At 46.7% G+C, this 20,678-nt stretch overlaps 1 protein-coding gene across 1 annotated transcript in view; it reads right to left on the bottom strand.

The window, feature by feature from the left end:
* LOC147015038 (integrin alpha-11-like) overlaps window positions 1-20,678 on the bottom strand; it is an 80,504-nt gene that overhangs the window by 20,574 nt on the left and 39,252 nt on the right. Inside the window, exons 7-9 of the mRNA XM_085849204.1 lie at window positions 18,226-18,333; window positions 17,820-17,921; window positions 5,870-5,983 (exon numbers count right to left, since the gene is read on the bottom strand). Of these exons, the coding sequence (XP_085705330.1) occupies window positions 5,870-5,983; window positions 17,820-17,921; window positions 18,226-18,333 (324 nt within the window). The remainder of the gene's footprint in view (window positions 1-5,869; window positions 5,984-17,819; window positions 17,922-18,225; window positions 18,334-20,678) is intronic.

Below are 20,678 nucleotides of genomic sequence, written 5' to 3'. Positions count from 1 at the left end.
GGTGTATACTTGAATGATTTTAGATGGCATCTCTTCCTTCATTTAACAATCAATTTTTCAGTTCAGACCAGATGTTGTTGTTGTTTGTCTTTCGGCTACTCCTGTTAGGGGTCGCCACAGCGGATCATCCGTTATGATCCGCATACTGATTTGGCATCGGTTTTACGCCGGATGCCCTTCCTGACGCAACCATGGTCGCGTCTTATGACACAGGGATAAGGATTGGGTTTCGCCACGATTCCAGGCTGCCCAACACCCTCTCATCGCGCAGCCCAGCGCAGAGTGCCCGTCTTCAAACGATCCTCCAACCCAAGCCTCCGAGTAGCCGGATTACAGGCGCACGCCACTACGCCCGGTTGCAGTTCAGATCAGATATGGTCTTGTAACTATTTCCAGCCAATGTAGGTTTCATTGCGATTCCATCTTCATGAGGACTGCCATCCTTATTACTTCCACCATCAAAGGTGAAGGAGGTTATGTTTTCACCCCTTTTCTGTCTGTTTGTTTGTCTGTTTGTCTGTCTGTATGCAGGATATCTCAAAAAGTTGTGGACGGATTCGAATGAAACTTGGTGGAACATATTGGGTGTGTGACATGGAAGAATTGATTAAATTTTGGTGATGCTCCAAATTCGGATCCGGATCTGATTATTTTAAAGTGATTCTTCACCATTGAGAGTTAGGGTTATTCCGATATATAACACGATATCTCAATAAGTTATGCACGGAGTCAGACTAAAATTGGTGGACACGTTGGGTATGTGGCAAGGACGAATTGATTCGATTTTGGTGAATAGCCGAATCCGGATTTGTATACGATAATAATTTAATTTTTCAAGTGATTCTTCACCATTGAGAGATCCGGCCAAAAACGATATCCAGCATGACATTCCAAAAATGTATTGGGCCCGATATGTTCTCGGAGATCAGGCATTGCGTGGCAGAGGTATGCGCTCAACTGAGTGCCCTTCTAGTTACCCCATATGTCGAGCATGCAATCGGTTGATAAGAGCAATCAATTCTTCCTTATTAATCTTAGTTTACTGGGCACTTACTTTACAGAGCACTTACTTTACCAAATGTATGCCATTTATTGCGGTTGAGTTGTTCCTCCAGGGTTTTCAAATTCTCTTCACTTAAAAGGCTGTTGCTGTTATACACCTGCTGTCCAATGGTAGCCTCGTCACACTTAGAAATTATTAGCACCCTCTGCTCTCTCGAAAGCACACAAGAGCTGCTGGTAGTCAGGTCAGGTCAGGTATGGGAGCATGCGCCAGAGCAGCACGTCGCTGCATCGACTTTCCATTGGTACTCCAGGGGCCTCCATCTGGCTATTCCCCAGGCAGGTGCCTGGCCCATCCCCATCTCCATGAGATGCTGAACAACCTGCTGCAACCACGAGGCACGTGGTCGGCCCAATGGCCTCCTCCACTCACGAGGCTCCATTGCTGAGAGAATCTGGTGAGCAGGATCAGCATCAGGAAAATGAGCCACATGTCCATACAGCCGCAGCTGATACTCACAGACGATGCGGGTAACAAATCTCATTTGAGTCTCTCTCAGCAACCGCTCGTTGGACACAAAGTCTGACTAGCGATAGCCAAGGATTCTGCGAAGAGACATGGTACCAAAGGAATTAAGTCTCCATCTCAGATCCCTGGTCAGAGTCAAAGTCTCACATCCATAGAGCAAGACTGGAAGCACCAAGAACTTGAAGACTCGGAACTTCGTCCTCCCGCACAGGTACCTGCAGCGCCACACCCCATGGTCCAGTGAATCCATGACTCCCCAGGCCTGACCCAGACGTCTGTTGACCTCTGGCTCACAGCCAGCAGAGAAATGAATGTCACTGCCAAGGTAAGTCAATCTCTAGGTGACCTCAACATGCTCGCCACAAGCAGGTACAGACAGGACAGCAGCATCCAAGATGTCATTGAAAGCCCAGATCTTAGTTTTGACTGAGGAAACCCATAATCCCAGTGGCTCCAACTCCTCATTCAGCACCTCGAGGGGCCCCAAAAGGATATCTAGAGTCTCCACAAAGATGACTGCATCATCTGCGAAATCAAGGTCAGAGATCTTGCTATTCCCAAACAATGCACTGAAACTTGATCTCTCTGACATCCTCCCCAGAATCCAGTTGATACAAGTGCTGAAAAGTGAGGGGGCCAGCACACACCCATGACGAACTCCAGTAGCAATTCGAAGTAAGTCAGAGATGGCAACACCACATCTCACAGCACCAGAGTATAGTTCAGACATCAGATTGATCAGTTTTGGTGGCACCCCACCAAGAACAAGAATCCACCAAGACCAAGAGGGCTTCCCGATTCACTGAATCAAACGCTTTGCAGATATCACCATAGACGGCAAGCAGCCACTGCTGAAACTCTCGTCTGCGTTCAGCAAGGACCCGAAGGGCAAGAAGGGCAAAGATATGGTCAATCCTTGACCTCTTTGGTGTTAAGCCTGACTGCTCTGGGAGCTGGTGCTCAAAGAAATGGTGACGAACCCCATCAATAATTATCCGAGGAAAGACCTTGCCCGGCACTGAGAGCAGCGTCACCCTTCGGTAGTTGTTGCAGTCCTGGCGATCACTCTACCCTTTCCAGAGAGGGATGACAAGGCCTCTCTTCCAGTCAGTTGGGATGATGCCTGTGTTCCAGGCAGAGCACAGGACTGCATGCAACGACATGAATACAAGACTCCTCTGTCAAGAGGTCACCACCCTCTGCTCGAACTGCAGCACCCCAAGGAACGGGCTTGGAGGAACGCAATGCGCAAATTCCCCTATAAGCAGGACGCGAACAACTTGACCACAGGTGATGCTCTACCCCCTCAAAGATTCCCCACTTGAGTCAGCTTATTGGACACAGCAACAGCAACTCCTTGGGCATGGTAACCATCACAGCGACCAGATCAATAGAAGGTGTAAACACCTGCCATGATCTCGCCGCAATCCGGTCACCGAACCTCAGAGTGCTACTATGCCGATAATATACCTCAGAGAATGCTACTATACTACACCTCAGCACCACCCCGACATACACTACCACAATCTGATCCGGGAAGATTACCCCATGGTTTCCCTCCTATAATCAAATATTTGGGATCTTTTTTTCTTTTTTTCAGCATTCAGGGATCAAAGACTTTTCCCTAATCCCATAGATTTTTTTTTTAATGCTTTTAGTACGTTTTCTGGAATGAAGGGTTTTATGGTGGCCAGAGTGCTAATCCTGCCACCAACCCCTCATAAAAAGTTTCCCAAATGCAGGAGGACGTCCGCAGACACAGTTGGGCAATAGATATGGATGGCCGTTGGCTCACAAGGAGCTCCACCGCCCTTTGACAGGCTTTGTTTTTCATCCTGCTGGGTGTCCAATGTCCATATCATACATCCTCCTCACCAAGAAACTTGGTGGGGAAGACAGTTAGGTTGCTGGCAGTAAGGGACATTTTTCAGACTGTAACATGTCATATCGATGGGATTTGACACACTCACCATGTTTGTGGGTTCACTGCAGATTTTTGAAGGAGCTCTCTTAGTTTGGCTCTGTTCTCTGAATCTCCCAGCATACTGCTATTGGCATGAAGTGACAACACCCCTGGTGTAACTCTTGGAAACCAGTGAAACGAGTAAAATGTCGCAACACAGTCAGATGGATTTCCCTTGCAATTTTAGAAGATACAGTAATAATAAAACAATACACTTAAAATTCAGATAAATAACGAAAAGTTATAGAAATAGACATGTTGGTTGGGTGGGAGATGTTGGATTTGGAGGAAGTGGAAAAGGTAATTTTAAAAATTTTACTTCTCAGGAAAGAGAGAATGAGGTCTGAAAATGGTAAAGAAAAGAGGAAGAGAGAGGAGGAGGAGAAAGGGAGCTGAGGGACAGAGAGGGGTAGAGAGAGATAGGTATGGTGATAGAGAGAGGGATGAAGAGAGAGAGAGAGAGAGAGAGAGAGAGAGAGAGAGAGAGAGAGAGAGAGAGAGAGAGAGAGAGAGATAGAGAGTGATTGGGGAGGGAGGGGGAGAGATTAGAGAGGGAGGGGAGAGATTGGAGAGGGAGGGGGAGGTGAAGGGTGAGGACAGAAGGGAAATCTGGGTTGTCAAGCCTGGATTTGAATCCAGACTCAACTATAAACTGTCATCCTGGTGTATCACAAGCAGGGAGATTCATCAATGTGTGTGCCATCCCTCAGATGGACTGGGCGTCCCATCTGCAGTTATTAGTTGGTGCTTGATAGACCTTAAAGATCCCATGGTGCCCTTCAGGAAGAATACGCGAGCGATGCCAGTAACTTGAACAAGTAACAAAGGCCTGTATGGACTGCAGGTTACAAGTGGTCTGGTCATGTTGGAGGTTCCGTGACACCAGATTACATCACCGAGGGGTGATGCTGCTCTCAGTGCCGGGCAACTTCTTTGATTGGATTCACCACCATCTGTTTGAGCACCATCGTCCAGAGCAGTTAGGCTTTACACCAAAGAGGTCAATGATTGACCGTATCCTTGCTCTTCGGGTCCTCACAAAAGGCAGATGATAGTTTCAGCAGGGGCTGCTTGGAGCCCATGTTGATCTCTGCAAAGTGTTTGACTCAGTGAATCGGGATGCCCTCTGGAGGATTCTTGGTCTTCGTGGGGTGCCACCAAAACTGATCGATCTGATGTTTGAACTCAACTCTGGTACTGACAGTGCTGTGAGGCGTGGTGATACCATCACTGACATTTCCAGTTGTGACTGGAGTTCGTCAAGGGTGTGTTCTGGCACCCACACTTTTCAACACTTGTATGGACTGGATTCTGGGAGAATGTTGGAGAGATCAAGTTGTTGTGCATCGTTTGGGAATGTTAATATCTCTGACATTGATTTCCCAGATGATGCATTTATCTTTGCGTAGACTCTGGATATCCTTTTGGAGGCCCTTGAGGTGCTGAATGTGGAGTCAGAGCCGCTGTGATTAAAGGTTTCCTGGGTCAAAGCTAAGATACAGGCTTTCAATGATATCTTGGATGCTGCTATCCTGTCTGTACCTGTTTGTGCCAAGGACGTTGAGGTCACGGAGAGATTTACTTATCTTGGCAATGATATTCATGTCTCTGCTGGCTGTAAGCCAGAGGTCAACAGACGTCTGGTTCTGGCCTGGGGAGTCATGGATTCACTGGATTACGGGGTGTGGCTCTGCCGGTGCCTGTGCAGGAGGACGAAAGTCCGAGTCTTCACGTCCTTGGTGCTTCCAGTCTTGCTCTATGGATGTGAGACTTGGACTCTGACCAGGGATCTGAGATGGAGACTTAATTCCTTTGGTTCTAGTTCTCTTCAGAGAATCCTTGGCGCTCACTGGTCAGACTTTGTGTCCAAGAAGCTGTAGCTGAGAGAGACTCAAATGAGATATGTTACTTGCATAGTCCATGAGCATCAGCTGTGGCTGTATGGACATGTGGCTCGTTTTCCTGATGCTGATCCTGCTCACCAGATTCTGTCAGGAATGGAGCCTCGTGAGTGGAAGAGGCCAATGGGCCAACCATGTGCCTCGTGTTTGCAGCAGATTGATCAATATCTCAAGGAAATGGAGATGGGCCAGGCATCTGCCTGGGGGATGGCCAAACGGAGACCCTGGGAGTACTGGCGAAAAGTGGACGCAGCGACGTGCTGCTCCGGCGCATGCTCCCATAGCTGACCTGACCAGACTATCTTTTTACAGTTGCCTTTTCTTTACCTCTATCTTTGTTGACCTGCAATTTTCTATTTCTCTACTCGTTCTAAATTTTTATTCTTCTTCTTTGTAAAATGCTTTGAGATTTTGTTTTAAATTAAAACTGCTATACAAGAAATAAATTAATATATTGATAGAGAACGCACTCACCTGGTGGAAAGAAGGTGACCACAGGTGACCAGTAAATGTCAGATAGAGTGCAGAGTATACACCTAACTGCCCAAGAGAGCACTCCACACTGTGGCAGTGTGTGGACTGGCAGTCCTGACAACAAACAACATTCAATTACCTCTTTGTTAGTGAGGAACACAGCAATTGCCAATCTATAAAGACCATCTAAAAAGGTAACGTCTTTAATAGACAAAACAACAAAGAGATGCGAGGTTTAGACATATGCAACCACAACAAATTCTGATATTTCCATGTATAACACATTCTTACTAGAATTCACGGACCGGTGTTTGTGTGTTTGTTTGTCATGCTGCTCCTCCTACAGTTCTGGGCTAATTACATCCAGACTTGCTGCATAGGATCATCATGATTCCAATTGAGGTATAGGGAAGTTTTCATCTTTGCTGGCGGTCTTTGGGTGGGGGGAGGGGGGGAGTGGGAGGGATACAAATTATCGATGTAAATGTGAATCGTGTTACTCTGCCTCGAGGTGGAAGAGGGTATTACAAGTCTCCACCATTTACGGTACAGCATTCCTGTCCTCATGTTTTCCAGTACAATAAGGTGTTTTGAATTACAATTTTGAATTACACAGCGGGGGATGTTTTGCATTCAGCTGTGAGGTTTTGCAGTACATGGCGTCGATGTTATGTATAGAATTTACACGTTTGGGAAACGACAGCGACGTCATCAGGAACAAAAGTGACGGTTGGTTTTGTCTGTGTGGGCAATATGGCGTTTGAGGTAAAAAGGCCATGCTATGATGACTTGAAAATAATAGCTGTGTTTCAACCATTACCGTTTACAAGGAGAATCATCACTGAATGCAACAGATGCCTTGTGATGTACACAGCGGGAGGTGTTTGAATTTCGAAGTTTGTAGCATCCACTCTAAATCAGAGCCAAGTATTAACGCTTGGATGGAAGAGCTCAATGGAAGGTTACATATTGAAGGTTGAGGGATATGAGGATACCTCAGTTGGTAGTGTGATTGCCTCTGAGCTCTCTTGGCCTGCATTTGCTCTGCAAAGGAGTACAAGTTGACTAAAAGTGCTATTCTAGTGCAGCATCTGTAGAGAAATATGAGGACCAATACATGCTTGTTTTATCCAACATAATTGTGTTTCAACAGGATTTCACAAGTGTATTACATTTGCTAGAAGGTAATCAAAATTAAAATGTTGGAATTGCCATTCGTAGCTTTTGGCCAGCTGTGTAAAAACTGCTTTGAGAGAAAGCAGCTGCGACTCAATTACAACCATTAATGGCACAATAACCTGATGCCCTTGCCTCACGATGGATAGTCCAATGATGTCAGTCACAAAGTAGGTGAAAGGGAAAATTACATAATTGTCTGCAATAATAGAGAGGTAAAGGACAGGGAAAGCACAACATTGAAGGCAGGTTGGACCTGTTGATTGGCTTGTGCTGGCAGGGCTGACTTGAGTTGGCTTTCTTCCTAAAATAAACCCATGGAGCGATGTAGAGAAAGTGGTTGTAGTTTGTTGGGATAAGGTGGAGGCAGAAAATGTTGTCCAGTACCTTTAGCTTGGGGACCGTCCACGGTTAACCTGGGGCTCAGCATGGAGCAATATCCACTGCCGTTAATCGATGAAATATATGCACGATTGGCGGGGAGTCAATATTTCACAAACCTTGATCTGCGTGATGCGTATTTTCACCTGCCGATGGATCCAGGGAGTAGCGACCTTTTGACAATCAACACGTGTCAAGGGCTCTATCGATATACCCGACTCTGTTTTGGGATTGCTTCGGCCCTGGCCTTGTGGCAGAAAGCCATGGATCAGGTTTGCATTGGCCTGCCCGCTCAAACCTACCTGGACGATGTGCTCATTGCGGGGAAAACGGCGGACGAGCATCTTGCGAACATTGCCCAAGTGCTGACGAAGCTAGAAGCGTGTGGCCTGCGCTTGAACAGAGACAAGTGCGCGTTCTTCAAGCAGCGCTTGAAATACCTCGGGTACATCATCACGTCGGAGGGCTGTTGAAAGGCCCTCGGAACGTGGAGGGATTCAGCACATGCCACCGCCTCGTGACAAGACACAGCTGCGCTCCTTCATTGGTATGGCCCAGTATTACCAAAGGTTTGTGCGCGGGCTCAGCTCACAGCTTGCACCGTTAACTCAGTTGCTCAGGATGGAGGAGCGCTGGGCCTGGGGGCCTGCACACCAGGCAGCGTTCGACCACGTCAAGCGGCTGCTCACAGAGGATACGGTCCTCGTGCACTACGAGCCTGCGCGTCCGCTCTTATTGGCATGCAACAGCTCTGCATATGGCATCGGGGCAGTGCTCTCCCACAGGATGGACGATGGTTCCGAGCAGCCTGTTTGTTTTGCATCCTGGACCCTGTCCGCAGCAGAGCGGGAATATGCCCAGATCGAGCTTGAGTCTCTCAGCCTTGTTTGGGGTGTGCGGAGGTTTCATCAATACCTGCTGGGGCGGCATTTCACTTTGCAGACGGATCACAAACCACTTCAATTCATCCTGAGACCCGAACGCGGGGTACCGGTGGTAGCGGCCACGCGGATACAGCGGTGGTGTATGTTTATTGCTGCTTACGATTACGATATTCAGTTCCGGAGCACCGAAAAGCATGCTAACTGCGACGGGCTCTCACGCTTGCCTTGCACGGAGGGTCCAGCTGCGTCTGAGTCGGCCGACCAGGTTGATGTGTTCGCGCTGGGCCAAGTCCAAAGCGGGCCGATCACGGCCAAACAGGTCGCGGTGGAATCGGCTCATGATCCAGTGCTCGCCCGTGTCGTCCAGGTGGTTTCTACGGGAAATTGGAGCGATCTACCTTCAACATCGGCATTTCAGCCTTTCGCGTCGCACGCATCGGAGCTGTCGTTGGTCCAACGGTGCGTTATGTGGGGAATGAGGGCGGTGATTCCACCGAAGTTCAGGCAGCGGTGTTTGGAAGAACTGCATGTCAGTCACCTTGGCAACGTGAAGACCAAGAGTCTTGCTCGTAGCCTGTTGTGGTGGCCGGGGTTGGATAAAGATATTGAGCAGTTGGTTAAGCATTGCACCACGTGCTAAACAGATGCTGATAACCCGCGTCGAGCTTCGGGACTATGGCCTACCCAAGGAAGGGCCTGGCAGAGGGTCCATGTGGATTTTGCGGGGCCGGTTAATGGGAAAATGTTTTTGATTGTGATCGATGCATTCTCTAAATGGCCGGAGGTTGTAGTGATGCAGCATACATCAGCAAACATTACAGTAGAAAAACTGCGGACGATCTTTGCTAATAAAGGATGACCCGAGGTTCTGGTCTCTGATAACGGTCCGCAGTTCATCACAGATGTATTTGATGAGTTTATGCGTCAAAATGGTATTCGACATCTAAGGTCCGCACCGTATCATCCTGCGATGAATGGGCAGGCGGAGTCGTTTATTAAGATGTTGAAACGGGCTTTGCGCAGGGGGAGGGGGGGTGTTGCACCTGTGCAGACAGTGGTCAATGTCTTTTTGCTCCAATACAGGAACGCGATTCATCCTGTAAGCGGGGGATTCTCCTGCCATTCGTCTCTATGGACGGGCATTGCGGTCCAGACTGGATTTGCTGCGACCTGGAGGGTCGGTGAGTGGGGCGGTGTCGCGCCCGACGCTGCTGCGTGGTTTTGCTGTGAGACAGCGGGTAATGGTGCGCGATTATTTCCACGGTTCGAAATGGGTGCCGGCTGTGGTCTCTGTGGGACTGGGGCCGGCGAATTGCATGGTGCGGACTGATGGTGGGGAGGTGTGGAAGTGGCACGTGGACCAAATGCATGATCACTGTTCAGCGTCACCCCCCCCCCGTGCCGAGCGATGTGGGACCACCACCTGTGATGTCGCCATGGCCAGACGTTGTATCGCCAGGGCCGGACGTGTCGGCGCCCGCGGGGTGTTTACCTGATTCAGTCCTGCTCGAGGACGACGGGCAAGCTTGTCGGCCGGGGGCCGTTGTTGTTGCGGATGGGGCAAGTCCGGCGAGGGTCTCACCTCGACCGAGCCGGGAGGCATCCGAGCCTGGGCCGTCTGGCGTCGCTGCCTGTCCGAGGCGGGTCAGGAGACGGCCGCGGTACTTGGAGGATTTTGCATGTTGATTGGTTTCGTTTGGTCATGTTATAATTGTCATTTCTTCATTTGAATTGTCATTTTACGAGGGGAGAAGTGTGCTGTATCACGTGATTGGGTTTTCGTATATCATGACTCGCCTGCTAGGGGTGGCAGTGATGTACATCCGGACGCACAATAAAGCGGAGTTACTGCTACGCTCTCGCTCTCCATGTTCAGCTGCGCCTCGGATACCACAATCTCTATCCTATTCTCCGACGCAACCAGAATGGTTTCCGGAAAGGCAGATCTACAACACCTCAGATTCTTGCTTTAAGGAGAATCACAGAAGAACTAACGATCTCGAAGCAGAAAGCAAGCTTCGTATTTGTGGATTTCTCCAAGATCTTTGACAGCATCAACAGGAACGTCATGCTTCAAATTCTTTTGAACTATGGCATCCCAGAAGAAACAGTGCAAGCAATTGCCATAATGTACAACAACCCCTCGAGCTATGTTCAAAGTATGGATGGCCCAACCAAAGAGTTTTTCTCACAACTGCAGGCCTTCTCCAAGGGGACACCCTTGCTCCTTATCTTTTGGTTATAGTTGTGGATTACATTCTCAGGCATTCAGTAGAGACCATGAAAGAGAAAGGAATTGACAACAAGCCAAAAAGATCAAATCACGACAGAGATAAGCATCTCACAGACCTTGACTATGCAGATGACATCACCTTAACAGCGACACTTTTGAAGGATGCTCAAGACCTTCTAATTTCTGTTGAGGATGCTTCAGCTAAGGTCGGTCTGTTTCTAAATGCCAAGAAACCATAATATATGACAGTAAATGAGGATGCTGATCAGCTACCAATCTTCTCCAAGGATGGCTCACAACTAAATGAAGTCAAAGACTTTAAGTACTTCGGGTCTTATGTAGCTGACTCCAAGAAAGATTTCATGTCATGCAAAGATCAAGCCTGGAGTGCATGTAACAGGCTGCAGCACATCTGGCAGTCTAACGTTTCAAGATCTACCAAACTTGCATTCTTTAGAGCTTGTGTAGAGAACATACTCTGAAATGGATCAGAAACATGGACCATGAGGAAGGCCATGCAGGACCGGCTCGATGGCACATATGCTCGGCTTCTTATGAGAGTCCAGAACATCAGCTGGCGGGAACACAGAACAAAAGCAGAGATCTACGGAGACATACCACCCATTTCTACCGTTGTAGTTCGTCGCAGAACACGTTTTGCTGGTCACTGTTTCCGTGCCAAAGATCAAATTCTACCTGACGTGATCTGCTTGAGATTGCCTTGCCCAACCAGAGGAAGAAGGCCACTGAACTACATCAACTGTGTAGCAAGGGATATCCAGCATGACATAGCGGACATGCAGACACTGATGATGGACAAAGACTCATGGGGCGGCATTGTGAACTCTATCTTGGATGTGTCCGCTCAGTCGCAGTAGAATACCTAAACTACCACCGTTTCATCCAAATCTGTAGCTTTTGAAAATTAAGTAATTCATAGAAAAATGAATAATTAATCGATTAATTGATCAATAAATCAAAAACACCCTTTATAGCCAAATCACTTGTTCATTGTCATGTCCAAATATCAGCTTCCTAGCTCAAAATGTGCCTGAGATATTGACCATATGAGAAATAAAATAAATAAATACTTAATAAATCGATGATAATTAAGTAATGAATCAATTAATTGATTATCCAAAAAAAAATTAAAATGCTGTTTTCGCCAAAACATATCTTCAATTTTATCCTTAAATTTCAGCTTCCTCGCTGAAAGGATGGCTTAAATATCACTAAGACAAACAAGAAAGAAAGACAGAAAGAAAGAAAGAAAGAAAGATAAGTCTGGAGACTGCAATGGTTCACGAGCGGTATTTGACGATGTAGATTGTTTCAGAAGTCAAGGATGAGACAATGTGATAATGTTTGACCAAGTTATAAAAATGATCAACATGATGTGATACGGGTGACAGGTTATGAGCAGCAAAATGTCGAAAACCCGGTTTCGTTCAACAACTTTCAAAATTTGACCTTTGCATAACCTTTAAAGGTCACAAAACAATGTTGTGGACATTAAAATAAGGAAACAGGATATGTGCTATAGCTTATTGGAGTTAGTTCGTCGAAGAAGGTCGAAAACCCAGTTTGATTCACACAACTTTGAAAATTTGACCTTTGTGAACTTTAAAGGTCAAAGGTCAAGTATTATGACCTTTGGTGCAAAACTTCCTCTGGAACATTCCAGGAACAATATAACGTCATATAGGCTATATGGCATTTCGCACTGCTCGGATTATCCATACTTTGATGAAATCAGTGTTAAAAACAAACTTGAAGGGGGCACCACGGGAAAGGTGTTCGATATAGAGCAAAATGATTTCAAGACTTTAGATGGGGAATGACCTCAAGATTATGCATAAAAAATATTGTCATCCCAACTCTCAAAGTTTAGGCAGTCGTATGATTTTTATGTCAAAATTCGCAATTTTCTAAGTTCGTGACCTTGTGACCTTGAGCTTGGGACGAAAATGAAAAATCGAGCTCCGTGGGGCTATGCAGGTGCCATTGGGCTAACCAAATACCGAAACACCTGCCAGATTCGACAACCCCCTCGGAGAAGATGCAACTTGAAATCGGCTACCCCCTAAAAACACGTTTTCTGTGCGTGGCTCTGCTCGTAATGGGCGCACAACGCCCATTCTCAAGAAAACACGATATCATGATATAAACCTCCCACCCAAATTTTATCAGGATCGGATCAAAACCTACGGAGCTATGCTCGGGACAGACACACACACACACACACACACACACACACACACACACACACACACACACACACACACACACACACACACACACACACACACACACACACACACACACACACACACACACACACACACACACACACACACACACACACACACACCGAATATAGTAGTCACTTACTGACTCGTGAACCAAAAACAAACAAACAAACAGAGTAAAACTGAGTACTCCCTTCCTTTGGCGCCGAGCAATGTCATGCATCGCCTGGATATGGAATTGGGAAGGATCAGTGTACAAGAATTTAACACAGGTGGAGGCCAATTAACTTGGTGTGTGATTTTGAAGGTGATTGGTTACACCTGAGCTAATTACCTCCACCACCGAATGTGAAGGAGGTTATGTTTTCACCCCTTTCTGTCTGTTTGTTTGTCTTTGTGCATGATATCTGAAAAAGTTGTGGACGGATCTCGTTGAAATTTTATGGACAGATTTGGTGTGTGACAAGGACAAAGTGATAAGATTTTGGTGAAGATCCAGATCTGGCTACAATAATTTTTAAGTGATTCTTCACCGTTGAGAGATATGGGGCAAAAACTATACGTAACACGATATCTCAAAAAGTTGTGGACGGATTTGGATGAAACTTGGTGGACATGTTGGGTGTGTGACAAGGAAGAATTGCTTCAATTTTGGTAAAGATCCAGATCCGGATATGATAATTTTTAAAGGATTCTTCACCATTGAGAGATAGTGCTAAACTAATATATAGCACGATATCTCAAAAAGTTGTGGATGGATTCGGACGAAACATGGTGGACATATTGGGTGTGTGGCAAGGAAGAATCGATTCGATTTTGGTGAAAATCCGAATCTGGAGAGGATAATTATTTAATTCGAAAGTGATTCTTCATCATTGAGAGATTGGGCCAAAAACGATATTGTAATGTCGGGTTGTCGGCGACTAAACCGTCTCCCCCACCAGGTTTTCTGGTGAGGAGGGTGTTTGGATATGGACACCCAGCAGGATTAAAAACAAAACCTGTCAAAGGGCGGAGGAGCTCCTTGTGAGCCAACGGCCATCCATATCTAGTGCCAAACTGTGTCTGGGGACGTCCTCCTGCAGTTGGGTTACTTCTTATTAGGAGGTTGGTGGCAGGATTTGCACTCCAGCCACCGTAAAACGCTTCATTCCGCAAAACGCAAAAACGCAAAAAAATCTGAAAACCCACTCCGTGGGAGTACCTCCTGTGCAGCTTCCCTTCGCAGGGCAGCTCACCGGATGATGGGATTGGGGCAAAGCCTTCGGGACCCCCAATCTTTGATAGGAGGGAAACCACGGGGTAACATCCCTGGGTCAGATTGCGGGAGAGTGTGTCGGAGTGGTGCTGAGGTGTCGTCCACCAGACGGCGGTCTCCTTGGGTTAACCTGAGGCGGTCCCTTCGGGTGGGTGCCTGGAATGTCCTATCCCTAAGAGAGGATGATCACCTGTCTCTGTTATCATCTGAGCTCAAGCGTTTGGACATCGGGATTGCAGCTCTCTCTGAGGTTCGGAGACCGGATTGCGGCGAGATAATGGTGGGTGGTTACACCTACTATTGGTCTGGTCGCTCTGATGGTTACCATACCCAAGGAGTTGCTGTAGCTGTGTCCAATAAGCTGACCCCAATGATAATTGAGGTAACACCGGTCAACGAGCGTATTATGAGATTAAGGATTCGTCACTCCTTGTGTCATTTCCCTGGTCTCTATTTATGCTCCGACTGAGGCGAGTGATGTTACCGTGAAGGACACATTCTACGCCACACTCGAGTCTGTGGTTGATCAGTGCCCCAGACGAGATACACTTCTAGTCTTGGGGGATTTCAATGCATCGACTGGAACTGATAGGGATGGTTATGAGGTGTGTGTTGGTCCCCATGGGTCAGGAACTATGAACCAGAATAGCACTAAGTTCCTTGACTTTGCAAGAAGTCATGGACTTAGGGTGGCTGGTTCATGGTTTCAGCGCCCGCAAGCTCATCGCTGGACTTGGTATTCCAACGCTGGCGGTGTGGCAAAGGAGATTGACCATGTCCTCATTGACGGTCGCTGGAGGATGATCCAGAACTGCAGGGTCTACCGGAGTGCTCAGTTCCTCAATACTGACCACAGGCTTGTTGTAGCAACTCTAAAGCTGCACCTTAAATCCTGGAGAATGGTACCATCCCAGCCTAGGCTGGATGTTGCCAAGCTCAGGGATGAGAGAGTAGCTGAGGAGTTTGCGAACAGGCTGAGTGGACACTTGGGGGGTCTGGGTGCTTTGGGGGTCCTGAAGAGTTGTGGAACACCTTCAAGACCACCGTCCTTGATGTTGCCGGTGGATGCCTTGGAGTTCACCGCAGGGCAAAGAAGAATTTTGTCTCTCAAGGGACACTGGATACCATTGACCAGAGTCGCAGGGCCAGGCTGAATGGCAGAGCTGAGCTGTTCAGGGAGCTGAGGCGTAAAACTGTACGTGCACTGAGGGTGGACAAGGAGGCCTATGTGCGAGGAATCTGTGAGGGGGTAGAGCATCACCTGTGGACAGGTGATTCTCGTCCCGCTTACAGGGGAATTCGCGCATTACGTTCATCCAAGCCCATCCCTCGGAGCACTGCAGTTCGAGCAGAGAGTGGTAGGCTCTTGACAGAGGAGTCTGAAGTGAAGGCCCGCTGGGCCGGTTACTTCGAGCGGTTGTACCAGGCTGATCCCCCAGCTGTCGAGTTGGACGTCAAGGGTGTTACAATCCCTGTTGCTGACCCTCGAATCAACTGTGGTCCACCATCGCTTGTGGAAACACGGGCTGCGGTGAACCAGTTGAAACGGGGCAAAGCTCCAGGGATCTGTGGCATCCATGCCGAACTTCTCAAGGCTGGTGGAAATGCTGCACTCGCATCGTTGCATGCAGTTTTGTGCTCTGCCTGGAACACAGGCATCATCCCAACTGACTGGAAGAGGGGCCTTGTTGTCCCTCTCTGGAAAGGGAAGGGTGATCGCCAAGACTGCAACAACTACCGAGGGGTGACGCTGCTCTCAGTGCCGGGCAAGGTCTTTGCTCGGATAATTCTTGATAGGGTTCGCCACCATCTGCTTGAGCACCAGCGTCCAGAGCAGTCAGGCTTTACACCAAAGAGGTCAACGATTGACCGTATCCTTGCACTTCGTGTCCTCACCGAACGCAGACGAGAGTTTCGGCAGGGGCTGCTTGCAGCCTATGTTGATCTCTGTAAAGCGTTCGATTCAGTGAATCGGGATGTCCTCTGGAGGATTCTTGGTCTTCGTGGGGTGCCACTGAAACTGATCGATCTGATGTCTGAACTCTACTCTGGTACTGAGAGTGCTGTGAAGTGTGGTGGTACCGCCTCTGACTTATTTCCAGTTGTTACTGGAGTTCGTCAGGGATGTGTACTTGCCCCCACACTTTTCAGCACTTGTATGGACTGGATTTTTGGGAGGATGTCGGAGAGATCAAGTTGCGGTGCATCGTTTGGCAATGTCAAGATCTCGGACCTTGATTTTGCAGATGATGCAGTCATCTTTGCGGAGACTTTAGACATCCTCTTGGGGGCCCTCGAGGTGCTGAATGAGGAGTCGGAGCCGTTGGGATTACGGATTTCTTGGGTCAAAACAAAGATCCAGGCTTTCGGTGACATCTTGGATGCTGCTGTCCTGTCTGTGTCTGTTTGTGGTGAGGATGTTGAGGTCGTGGATAGATTCACTTACCTTGGCAGTGATATTCATGTCTCCGCAGGTTGTGAGCCGGAGGTCAATAGACGTCTGGGTCGGGCCTGGGGAGTCATGGATTCACTGGATCATGGGGTGTGGCGCTGCCGGTACCTGTGCGGGAGGACGAAAGTCCGAGTCTTCAGGTCCTTGGTACTTCCAGTCTTGCTCTATGGGTGCGAGATTTGGACTTTGACCAAGGATCTGAGACGGAGACTTAATTCCTTTGGTACCAGGTCTCTTCGGAGAATCCTTGGCTATCGCTGGTCGGATTTTGTGTCCAACGAGCGGTTGCTGAGAGAGACTCGGATGAGATTTGTTACCTGCATAGTCTGTGAGCGTCAGCTGCGGCTGTATGGACATGTGGCTCGTTTTCCTGACGCTGATCCTGCTCACCAGATTCTCTCAGCGAGGGAGCCTCATGAGTGGAGGAGGCCAGTGGGCCGACCACGTGCCTCATGGTTACAGCAGGTTGACCATCATCTCAAGGAGATGGGGATGGGCCTGGCATCTGCCTGGGGGATGGCCAGACGGAGGCCCCTGGAGTACCGGCGGAAAGTGGACGCAGCGACGCGCTGTTCTGGCACATGCTCCCATACCTGACCTGACCTGAATTTATATCATATTTCAAAAATGTATTGGGCCTGAAATGTTCTCGTGGATCAGGCATTACGTGGTGGAGGTATGCGCTCTACCGAATGCCCTTCTAGTTTACAATTGCTATAATAAGGGAGGTGGACACTTATCCAACCAAGATATTATAGTTTTGTATTATTAAGCAATTTTCTGAAATTTGTAGTTTTTGTTATAATTGGAAATTGTGGGTTTCAATGTGTAAATAAAGGTGGAAAAAAAAATCTGATTTCATGTAATTTCATTCCAAGCTATAAGGCAACAAAAGGTGAAAATTTTGAAAGGCGGTGTAGACTTTCTGTAGGCACTGTAACTATGGACCTGATTAATATGAACATGTAACTTGTCTCCTTTCAAATCACATAAAAAAATGAAGGTCGGGTTCATCCTGACTATATCCTATAGTGATATAAATTGTGCATTGAAACTTGGCTCATTCATTTTAGATATTGTATCTGTAGAAGGCTGAACTACCTTCCCTGTAAATACCAATAACTTGGATGATTCTTTGCCTGTCAATATTTTGTTCCGATTATAGTCTTCAGAAGTGGAAGACGTTAGGATGTTGAGGTTCACAAAACAGCTGAATGCAAAGGATGAAAAGTTCACATCCTGAGCTGTGTTGTAAGAAACATATAACAACTCTTGGGAAGTAAAAGTGTTCATACAGATTTGTTCTGTGTAATTTACCAGTTCCATGGCCTCATTGAAGGTCTCATCATGAAGAGTCAGACTCTTGCCCTGCTCTGGCCAACCCTTCACAAGAAATATGGTACACACTGATCCTCCATCCTGCATTGAGAAGAATGCACCAGTCATCATGTGTACCTCAAAATGTGTTTTCTGTATTTTTTATTTTTATTTTTACAAAATGTAGGCTCATGGAAGCGTGAGAGGACAGAGGGTATAACAGCAACATACTGACAGTGGGACCAAAGATGGACACAACCAGTAGGGGTAAGAACAAGAGTGGGCATGACATGAGATGGTGGTGCACCACTTGCTTGATGCTTTGAAGGAAAGAATTATATTGAAAGTCCAGATGATAATGATTTCAAATGAGGAGTTCTCACTGTGACAAAAAGCTTTCACTCACCGTGTGTACATCCCCGAGACTCATTAAAGGATTTCCTGCCAATGAAAGACCAGGCACAACCAGGTGGACTTGCAAGCCTTCCACTGGGAATATCCCCAGGTTCTGAACCTGTAAGGAGCAGCCGTAGAGTGTAAGCACCGTTAATCACATTTAAAGGTTGTAGAAACAGAAAAAAAACTTGAGCAACACTCTTAGACGTTGCAACGTCAACAGATATGCCTCTGCCCACATTATTACATCATTATACATACTTGTTCCAAGTTTGATTTGAATTCCTGAACCCAGATTCAAAAAATTAAATAATTCTGGCTGCCAGCCATGTGTCCGATCAGGTTGAAATGTAAAACATATATTTTCCATGACTATTAGATCATAATTGTGAAGTTTCACGTTGATTGATAAAGCGGTTCAAGAGAAAATATTTCAATATTTTCATTAAATCGAACATGGCTGCCAGACCATGTGACCAATTAATTATTCATGAACACCCTGATATTTCCAAGGCTTGGGGAACATGTGGGTGAAGTTCCCCTCAATCTGACAAGCCATTCCGGAGAAGATTTTTATATTTAAAACAATATGGTTGCTGAACCACATGACAGATGACATCATCAATTTTTTCCAACATATAATTTAGCCTGAGATAACCCTCAAAAATTTTCATATGGATCGGATAAACCCCTCGACATATGCAATTATGATGTCATAACAAAGCCACCTATGAAATCCTTACTATAATTCACGGACCGGTGTTTGTGTGTTTGTTTGTTGCCATGCTACTCCTCCTACAGTTCTGGGCCAATTACATCCAGACTTGCTACAGAGGATCAGCATTACCCCAATGAATGTATAGGGGTTTTATCTTTGGTTGTTGTCTTGGGGGGAGGGGGAGGGGACGCAAATTCTCCATGCAAATGTGTATTGTGTAGCACCGCCTCCAGGTGGGGGAGGGTATTACAAGTCCACAACATTTACAGTGCACTATTCCTGTCCCCACATTTTTCATTGCTGGGAAGTGTTTTGAATTATAAGCAGTCAGTATGTTTTTGCTTTATCCACGTGAGGCCTTAGTTATTTTATAACTTGGTTTACGGATCCGCCGAGGGTATATTTGCCGAAATGAAATATAAATATAAAACACATTTTTAGCCTTTTTAGGTCATCTCTTCGAGCATGACCGGATAATATGGGTGTCAATGTCCTTTGATCCGTCCGTCCGTCCGTTCACAATGAAGTTGAAGCGGGAAATCTGGTCATTAGTGATCCTGATAGAGGTCGATGAGCCATACACGATGGTATGACTTTCAAGGTCACCGAAGGTCAAGGTCAAGGTCACGAGGCTTTTGAAGTTGAGAAAATGACGATTTTCAAATTCCATGTCCTCCGCCATTTCTCAAGCGATCTTGAATTTGATTGTAGCATATGAATCTATGGGACAATATCTAAATTTGGTCAGGCCAGATTTTCGATATTCACTTATGTTTTCGTGTCACATGACTTCAAAGTTGGCAAAAAATGCCAAAATGACGATTTTCAAAATCTATCTCCTCTTACATTTCTCAAGCGATGTTGAATTTGATCGTGGAATATGAATGTATGGGACAATATCTAAATTTGGTCAGGACGGATTTTCGAATTTCGCTTTCGTTTTCACGTCACGTGACTTCAAAGTTTGCAAAAACTGCCCTACCTTCAGGAGGCTGTATATTCTCTACTGGGCATGGTAAAAGTTAATGAATGGTGTCATTGCATAGCAGCTGACCTTGTATATTTACACATTTTCCGCCGAAGGTGCAAAAGTTTCAAAACCCGAAATGTAAACGTCAGCATTTATTTTCAATATATAATTTGGTGCGCGCGCGCCAAAATGCTGAGTCATCTTTAACCAAACTGCGCAGTTCGAGCTGCATAGTAGAACTTCGCAGTAGTCTTCAGTCATAACTGAACATTGAGAACTTGTGGTATTATAGAGATAACCGTCACCCCCACACAGGGGTAATTTTATATTTATACATTTTCCGCTGAAGGTGCAAAAGTTTCAAAACCCGAAATGTAAACGTCGGCATTTATTTTCAAAATATAATTTCGTGCGCGTACCAAACTGCGCAGCTCTGCGCAGTAGAACTGTGCATTCGTCTTCGGTCATGGCATCTGAGCAGTGGCCAGCGTGGTTCAGATTGACTGTGGTTTCTGGGGTGAAAGTGATCGTTAAGAAGTATGTGAGCGGTATAAATTTGAGTGACTGTATTGGTGATTTAATCACGCAACATCTTGACGATGAATATTCTGGCCAAACTATTGCATCAATTCAGTGCAGCAACAGGGATGATTCGCAGGCGACTCTCGATCATGCCGATTTTGTTTCCATCGAAAGTTGTACACCGCTGTTCATATTGAAAGATTTTGGTGCCAAGTATGTCAACATTTCCCTGCAAGATGCTGATATTCAGCCT

Source organism: Eptatretus burgeri, chromosome 12 (assembly GCF_056783735.1).
Source record: "Eptatretus burgeri isolate ZD-2024b chromosome 12, Ebu_testis_v1, whole genome shotgun sequence".
Lineage (NCBI taxonomy): Eukaryota > Metazoa > Chordata > Myxini > Myxiniformes > Myxinidae > Eptatretus > Eptatretus burgeri.
Note: the sequence above shows the minus strand (reverse complement) of the source record. Positions and strands in the feature narration are given on the sequence as shown.